Consider the following 8,939-nt stretch of genomic DNA (forward strand, 5'->3'; position numbering starts at 1 on the left):
ATTGGAACTGGGGAGCCAGTCTTAAAGACCATACAACCAGAAATTTGAGTAAAATTGGACCCAGAATATTATTAGATTAATATTTCCCATCGCCAACTAAAATATTCATATGCGTTGGTTGGAAACTGTAAATGCTTTGTTAAAACTGAATGAGAAAGTCAATTGGATTCATTTTAGCAGCATCTATGGTTGAGGTGTTCGCACCTCAATGGAGATGCTGATGAGACGCTGCATCCAGAAATCATTTGAGATTGATTTTTGTATTTCTGTTCAGAATCACATAATAGGTAATAGGTAATGTTGTAATAGTGAGTCAACAGTGAGTGAAGGTTGAGGCTGAGATCTCTCCATTAGATTAGATGAGCTGGGTCTCGCAGTAAGGACACAGAAGGGCATACTGCTTGTTCCCAGGATTCATTGCTGGAACGTTTTCTCGCTGACCCTAACTTTGATCTGTGTGTGTTGTCCTTCAGGGGGCGAGTTGGTTCACCTTCCTCCGTACCTGCGCATGGACTTCCTGTTAAACCGAGGCATGACCTGCTCTGGGTCATCCAGGGGGACAGCTAGCGGGGAGAGAGCGGCCATGGGTCAGGCCTGCCTGGAGCCCCAGAAGAGTCGCTCGCTGAAGCGACCCTCGCGCATGGCGCCCCCGACACCCACAGAGGCCCCTCAGGCCAACAGGGACCAAGCGGCCCAGTGGCAGCCCGGCTCCGCAGCCACACTCCCCCACAGAGAGGGCTCGGAGCTAGCCCAGGCCGCCAAGCTCAGCACCTCCCAGGAGTCCCTGCTGGACTCTCGAGGACATCTCAAACCAGGCAGCAACCCCTACGCAAAGTCTTACACGCTGGTATAACAGCAGGGGCACCTGGGGCGGGACTCGAACTCACTCTAACACTGGACTTAACACTCAAGTGCAGTAAACTGACTTTCACCACGCAGTTCTGTATATATATCCCCCCCCCCCAATGCCCCTCTCTCTCTCTCCAAGGGCGGGGTCACTTTTACTAATCTCTTTTTATTTATTTTAGAGTATTCTTTTATCTCTTGTTTGTGTTTTTTTCTTTTCTTTGGTTTGGTTTCTTTCTGTTTCACTTGAGAAAAAATTCACTCATCGGGAAACAACTCTAGCTGGAGTTGTGCCAAACTAATTGAGTAACGAGGGAGCGTTATTTATCCTTGATTATTCTTCATTATTTTCTTAATCAGTGATTATTAATTTGTTAATTGTTAGCTATTAATGATCATAATTATTGATTACCAAATTATCTATTATCATCATTACAACAATGTTTTCATAAGAACCCAGACATGCTTTTTTTCTGGAGTGGAAGATGACGATTTGGAGTCATTTTTTTCCTATGGAATATCCTTCTGAAACAATGAATGAAACTCGGGAGAAATCTTGGAATGAAAGCAATTGACACCAGTCCAAACTTTTCAGCTGCTCTCAAATTGTTACTTTTTTGAAGAAAAAAAAAATCTATTTCCTATGGATGCATGGGGACTGACCAATTAAAAGACAATGTGGATTACGATCGAGGCTGGACAGCCCAGTCGAGCATTTTGTCACACTGAAATGATCCAATGTGAAGATTTATTATTCTTATTACTATAAATATATATATAAAAAGATAAATCACTTTTATTTGTGGATATTACAGGGAAGAATTGGTTTGGTTAATAAAGTCCTTAGTCATGTTTGCACATATCTCGTTTTAATTAGGAAATGGAGTCTCTGTTGATCTTTCTCTGTGTCCCATTCTCTGATGGTGCAATATGAAAAAAAGATATGAAAAGTATATGAAAACTATTGCTCTATACTGTACTGTAATGATGAAAAATAACTATGTTGTGAGTATACTTACAGGGCCGGTCACACTCCAGCTATGTATTCAGGTGTAGTTTGCCACTGCTTGTTTGCTAGGGTGGTAAATGATGTTAGCTAGAATAGGGAGGGTTTAGAGAACTAATGGTTTGCACTTCACAACACCCCAACTCAAGTGTGTCCAGATAGATCCCCTTACTCTCAGTGCACTAGGTAGAGTCTTCAGGGCTCTCACTCTCCTCAGTAGATTTACTGTTGCTGCTTTGCAGTGATGCTCCTCTACAGGGAAAAAAAAATCGTGAGACAATCCAGCAGAATTCCCCCTTCAAACCAAACCTATAATATCTATGGGAAATATCAAAAAAAATGTGGATATACGTAAGAAGCTGTTTTTTTTGTTCCTGTCTACCCTGGCCCATTTCTGTTCTTTCTGTTTCTTCGAGTTAGCCTGAAGGGAGAAGAGTTTGATCCAAAATGCTGTGAGGTCATTATGTCAGTTTCTATGATTAGTTTCTATAATTAATTGTCTTCATTATGATTATACATTTTAACAAAAAACAAAAAAAAGATGTCACTTTTTATTTTTAACATGAGTGTTCACCATGGTGGCACTGGAATAAAGAGAAACTAACACAAAAGTTCAAATTTGATTAATAAAATGGCTGTTCCCCAAAGTGTCCTCCCCGGGTTTGACATGAGTGACTGATGGTGGTGTGGAGGCAGAGCGGGGGGTGCACGCTCTGCCCTCCGCCCTCTAAACCTTTACCCTGCTATTATTTTAACATCGGTGACACTGCCTTAATATCACTGATGAGAGGTCTCTAAGGCTGTGATTATGAAGCTCCCGTGCCTGCAGGTTTCACTATTGCAAGTGCAACCTTTGGGACATAACAGCAGCCTGACATATTTAGTCTGTGTAAAGTGAAGAAATTGAAAGAAAAGTGTATTTCTGGGTAATTTTGTTTGGTGAGGATTTTCTTTTCTCCCCAGATTTTTGGGATAAGCTTCAGCCTTCTGAACACAGAAGAAGCAAGTGAGGAAAATGAATGAATGACCAAGTTTGGAAAAAATGAGACATCAGTTTTCCAATTGACTAGGCCTTGAAGGACCAGAATGCAATGCAGGTGGAGACCTTTCTAAATCTATAACCCCTTAAAGTAGTTGGGCACCAACATTTTTGTCATAACTGACACAGACAAAAGAAATGTAGGAAATCACAGGATTAAGCTGAGAATTAAAACCCATAAATGTCCAAGGGTAAAACTCTCCTTTCACAAAGCTTGTTCATTTAACTGTTGTCACTGCTTCAACGAATGAATCTAGTATGTTGAGGGTTTACTAAATCTCTAAATCTTACCAATGACGTAGCAGAATCAGAATCAGTTTCAGAATAATTTATTGCCACATATGTTAAGCATATAGAAATTCTTCTTGGTGATTGGTGCGATATTAGAATAAAATAAGTACAAGAGTATAGAGCGTGCAGTCATATCATTGTGTAGCTTTATAAAGAATTTGAACTTATACACATGGATGTACGGGTAGGGCAGGGACCTGCGGCCTGCTGAGAAGATCATGAAAAGTGAAAAACATATGATGAACTACACTATATAAATGTCCTTTCTGTATGATTCTAAGCATTTCCAGAATTTGTATTATCCAAAAAGATGAATTTCAGATTGGTTGGGTTTTTGCTTTCCATGTAGTTTGCACTGCGGAGGATGGAGAAAATCAGATTTGTATCGCACCCCAGTGTAAAGAATACTGATATGAAATATGAAAAACCACCTCTATTCAATGTGCGAGCTGCCTCATCAGCCACAAACCTCAATGCACGTCACCAGGCTACACCGCTGAGGTGATTTTATCAGTTCACAAGGTAAAGGTATATACATAAGAGAGTTATTATGATATATGTAGGACATACATGTATGTAAAACTAGAATAAATCTATAACTGCAATTTATTTTATTATTGAGGTTTTAAAAGTTCTTTTATATAATATATAAAAGAACAGAATACATTGAAAATTCTACATGCTACAGATACTTCTGTCATTTAAAATGAATCCCATAATGCTGTGCTTGTCGTTTAGCTCATTGCCATTAATTCAATGGCAAACTCAATAAAAAAAACACTGTCACTTGTTCTGTTAGCTACCTTCAGCAAACTAACATCATTAGAAACACTAAATGTGGGTTGTTATTCAATGTAGCTTTTGCTTCACTTTTACATACTTGAAATCATGAGCTACGTCTACATCATTCTCATATCAATAATAAAAGTAATACAGCAGTAGATACACACTCATAAATAAATAATAATAAATTGAGCTAAACATTTCAACCCCATCTGTGCATCTTGGTTCTGTTCATTTAGAAAAATATGTAATTTAAACAGACGCTGCCTCTTAAAGTCTGAGCTCAAAACCAGAACCCAGCTAATAGTTATTGTCTTTGGTGTTGGGGCAGGAGGACAACGGCTGAAAAGTCAACTCAAAACTCATATAAATGTAAGACTGTGCTTAAGAAGCTTGACACAAATCCTTGTTTACGACTATGGTCAGTATATCTGATTTTTTTAAATGTATTTTTTTTACTTCACATTTTAGTGTGATTCCCGCGGGCCATACAGTTAGGCAGTTTGGCCAATTGTGTGTGCACATCGCCACCTACTGGACCTCAGTATATATTACAGGATCTAGTTTATTTGAGTCTGCTATATATTTCAATACTGACTATCAGAGCACAATGCATTCTATAAAAGTGTACCATTGTTGTATTGTTGTCAGCCATGTTTAATGTCCTGACAGGCTAACTTTTTTTGTCACACATCTGTAGATATGGACCCTCAATGGTTGACATTTGGGAAGAAAAATATAGGTTATGCATTCCCACTAAGACATCTTTCTTGTGCTGAAACTCAGAGGTCAAAGTGTTTACCATAAATAGCAGCTGTGTTAGGATTGCTGTGTGTGACTGTTGTACATACTACCACATACTTTAAATAAATAAATTCAGGCATCTTTCGCTTCTGACGTAATGTAAACGTTGCGCATCTCTGACCCCATTATTTGACAAAATCATTTTTAATACTATTTATTATTTTCTAATACATTAGTTGGTTAATTAAGTACTATTAGTAACTATGACGCTGGTTATCATCATCAATTATCATCCAAATTAAGAAAATGTGTTATATTTTAAAGCTTCTAGTGAGGTTTTCAATTGTAGCCTTTTTTGGTGTTTTGATTCATGATGTCATCACACAAGGAATAAGATGAGTATGTCATTCCCCACTTATGGATGTTTGCCCAACTATTGCCCAGTCTCTCCTCTCTGGCTGACTGATCGGGGGTCCATGTTCTCCTCAACCAATCACCTTTATTGTCTTATATCATACCATTGCTATTTCAGCAGGGCCACAGTCCGTACGACAGTGGACACCTGAGACACTGTTTTTCCGGTAGAGTCTTTATTTTAATTTTTTTAGGAGCTATGTTTTGCTTTTTTACAACAACTTTACAGCTTTCTCTGTGATAAGCTTCTCTACAAAAGAGACGTGACAGCATGCTGATTCTTGGTTCTGACTCACTGACAAATGGAGGCACATGTGGAGTTTTGCATGTGAACTAGTACTGAACTCGGTATGTTATTAGAGCAGGAGACATCTAATACTTTTTGTAAATGTATGTTAGGTGTGAATGTCTTTTTTTCTGTCGAATGAATAAAAGAACATGGAGCAAATATTTGGTTACAATTAGATCAACTATAGGGCTGTCAAAATTACAGCGTTGATCTATTCTGACTACATGTTGCGAGATTATTCAGGAATCAAGAATCAGGAAACATTTATTACCAAAATATGTCAGACAAGGAATTTGACTTGGCGTTTGGCGCAATAACAGCAGACAGTATGACAATGGACTTGTTTTCAATTCTATTAAAATACAATTACACAACAGTGTCTTAAATACAAGCTTTCTAAAGTGATTACTCATTACTTGTAAGATTTAGTCTGATTCGCAAAAGTCTGAAGTGAAATGATTAAATGTCCAGATTAACAGATATTTTTAACAGATTTTCTCATCAGGTGTGTGTGCGGACACTTATATTACTTGTGCAGATGTTATGTTTATCCAGATGCTTTGTGTGATTTTCTATGATCCAAATAAATAAATGATGTTTTGAAAAGTTTAAACTTTACATTCAGTCAAATATAGAAGAAAGTTCTAAAGTTCTGAATTCCAGTTTGGGAGCAGCCAAAGCAACAGAAGAGGTGGACGTCTTCAGGTTCTCCATGAGAGGTGTTTGATGCTTTGTTCCAGTGTAGCCTATGTCAATCAGAACTTCAACAGTGGTATTGGAGAAGTCAACATTACCAACAATAACTGCTTAAGTAAATACATTTGGAATATCATATAAGCTTTAACTAAGAGAAATGGGCTAGTTTGAAACAATTATTTTTCATTACACAGACTTGTATATTGAACATTATTTTACTTTCTATGAACGTTATGGTCTTTTTGATTCCTTTCCTCATGCTCCTGGTAGGTGTCCAGTCCCATCTCTCTTCTCCCTTATGCAGCTTCTCAGCCCTGCCTCAATCAGGGGCCTGAAGCACCTGCAGATGGATGAGTGCTGAGGCAGTCTGGGAGATGTAGTCTCAGCCACGGTGGCCATTTTGTTGTGTGGCCGCTGGTCATGAGTGGGAATGTAGCTCCCCTACCTATCCCCTTGTTTTAAATGTTTTCAGGGCAATGAGAAGGAAATTCGACATTCACAAGAAACAATGACACAATGACACCAAACATTTGAACATATTTCTCAAAAAGTTCATATGGTATCACGATAAGAAAAACCAAGGAAGTTACTTTTAATTAGTTTAAGATTCACATCACTAATTAATCTTCTTCTCCAAAGGTTTTTGTGGCTTTGTCGTTCTATCTGGACCTGCCATGGAGTGCCTGCTGTTGCTTTCATTATTATTATCAGTCACATTAACCAACATTAACCATTTTCTGGTTGGGTTTACATGTGATAGTGGTTATATCTAAAGGTGGTTGTATCTGATGGTGGTTGTATCTGCTGGACGTTGTGTCTCCAGTGGTCCTGCCATACAACTGGTTCTTTTGCACGTTCATACTGTGCACATGACATCCATTGCATTCAGTCCATCCCGGGAGAGGGATCCCTCCTATGCTCTTACCATTAAGGTTTTCTTCCTTCCTTTCTCCCCGTTGGAGGTTTTTTTCACTTTTGGGGGAGTTCTTCCTGTGCTGTTGTGAGGGTTCTGGGACAGAGGATATTGCATGCAGGCTGTAAAGCCCTCCGAGTAGACATCAGACGCTAGTAGGTTGCTCCTTGGTGTTTACAAGATTATCGATTAGGACAGCATCCGTCGTCTCATTAGGAGCAGCTGCGACGTTGTCCAGCATGCGGACAAGCACGTGGGGCCACTCAAGATATTTAGAAGCATTTTGAGTTGCGGAAATTGAAATTCTGCAAAATGGAGTCGTCTGCCACATGACTTTTTCACTTTGATCTTCGGGGTGTCTATAAAATGAAGTGCTCTGTAGGCTGAAACTTTAATTCCATCAAAAGACGATGCATGCTTTTGTTCCTAAGACATCAAACTGTCCATATCAGTATGGATATTAATCATAATGTTTTTTACATTGTATCATTTCTGTTAGAGAAATTGAATGTATTGTACATTTTTTACATTGTTGATTCTGTACACATGACATCCATTGCAGTCTGTCCATCCCGGGAGAGGGATCCCTCCTCTGACGTTCTCCCTAAGGTTTCTTCCCTTTTTTCCCCATTGAAGGGTTTTTTCATATTTTGAGGAGTTTTTCCTGTGCCGATGTGAGGGTTTCGGGACAGAGGATGTTGCATGTGTACAGACTGTAAAGCCCTCTGAGGCAAATTTGTAATTTGCGATTTTGGGCTATACAAAATAAAATGAATTGAATTGAATTGAATCTGAGGTTTTCAAAGTGTTCCATTAATTTCTTTGACCTGTGTATATAGGCTTGAAATAGTATTGCCTGCTTATCAGCTATATCCAGAATATTTGAAAATAAATGTTGTTTCTAATTAGTCCAAGATATACTTCCTATGTACACCTTTCAAATTAATTTCCTACTTATTCCATCGGTTGCCCGTTTTCAAAAATGTCTTGACTATATGCTAAGTGACACTGGAATAATAACAAATCACAGAGCTATGGCATATCTCAAATAACCAGTCCTTGAAGTCATTTGCTTTTTCAATGTCTTTCACTGTAAAGGATTTATCTATTTAACTACTCAACAACAACTTTGATGTTCATCTTGATTTCCTAAATCGGTTTTGAAATGATGCTATTAATCCCCTCTGATCTTTGACAGTTTTATTACTTTCAAAGTAAGCTTGGCGTCAAAGGTTGAGCCTCTATTATTTTTTTCTTTAATTAGGTCAGGCGTTTTCCTTATTCTTCTCTTGATACAGATCTTTCAATTCCATTGGGTCTAATGGCAAAGCTTCCCCCCAAAAAAATATTAGCCTTGTCTGTAAGAGCTGCCCCCCCGCCCTTCCCCAAACCTGATACTGGAATCTTACTGTATATTTTTTGACATTCCATTTCTTTCACATTGGTCTTTTCAGGAAAGTGTGGGTCAGCAGTTGTAGAGGTTTGGATATTTTCTCTTGAGTAGATTAAGCAAACACTATACAGTACCTCCCTGAAACCAGCAGCGTATTCTGCTGCACTTTTCTGGAATATTTTTTATATGGATGAATACATTCTGTAATACATTTCCAACACCGCTAAACAGTTCTTATTTTTGTTCATGTATTTCAAGTCTGTGAAACACTTTGTGACGGATTAAGTTAATTGCAAGCTCAGGTTTAGTTAAATTAAATAATCCAAAATGATTACTGGTTTATGCTTGTATGATGTATAAATGGTGATATAAATATAATTTATATAAATATAATATCTTTGACTTTTTTGCTTTTCATATAGAGCAGGTCTAGACCGTTCTCCACCGCCCCCCCACAACAAGTCACATCCACAACAACTTGCACTCAAAAAGACCTTGTAGTTTTCAATAAAGATGCAAAAGAAC

The 8,939-nt window shown here is 38.3% G+C and overlaps 1 protein-coding gene across 2 annotated transcripts in view; it reads left to right on the plus strand.

Annotated features, from left to right (window-relative positions):
* LOC119215232 (cell adhesion molecule DSCAM-like) overlaps positions 1–5,990 on the plus strand; it is a 91,519-nt gene extending 85,529 nt beyond the window's left edge. For both annotated transcript variants that reach the window (XM_037467211.2, XM_037467212.2), the window contains exon 33: positions 474–5,990. In XM_037467211.2, the coding sequence (XP_037323108.2) occupies positions 474–853 (380 nt within the window). In that variant the 3' untranslated portion in view covers positions 854–5,990. The remainder of the gene's footprint in view (positions 1–473) is intronic.
* Positions 5,991–8,939: the final 2,949 nt, after the last annotated feature.

This window comes from Pungitius pungitius, chromosome 16, assembly GCF_949316345.1.
Source record: "Pungitius pungitius chromosome 16, fPunPun2.1, whole genome shotgun sequence".
Classification (NCBI taxonomy): Eukaryota; Metazoa; Chordata; class Actinopteri; order Perciformes; family Gasterosteidae; genus Pungitius; species Pungitius pungitius.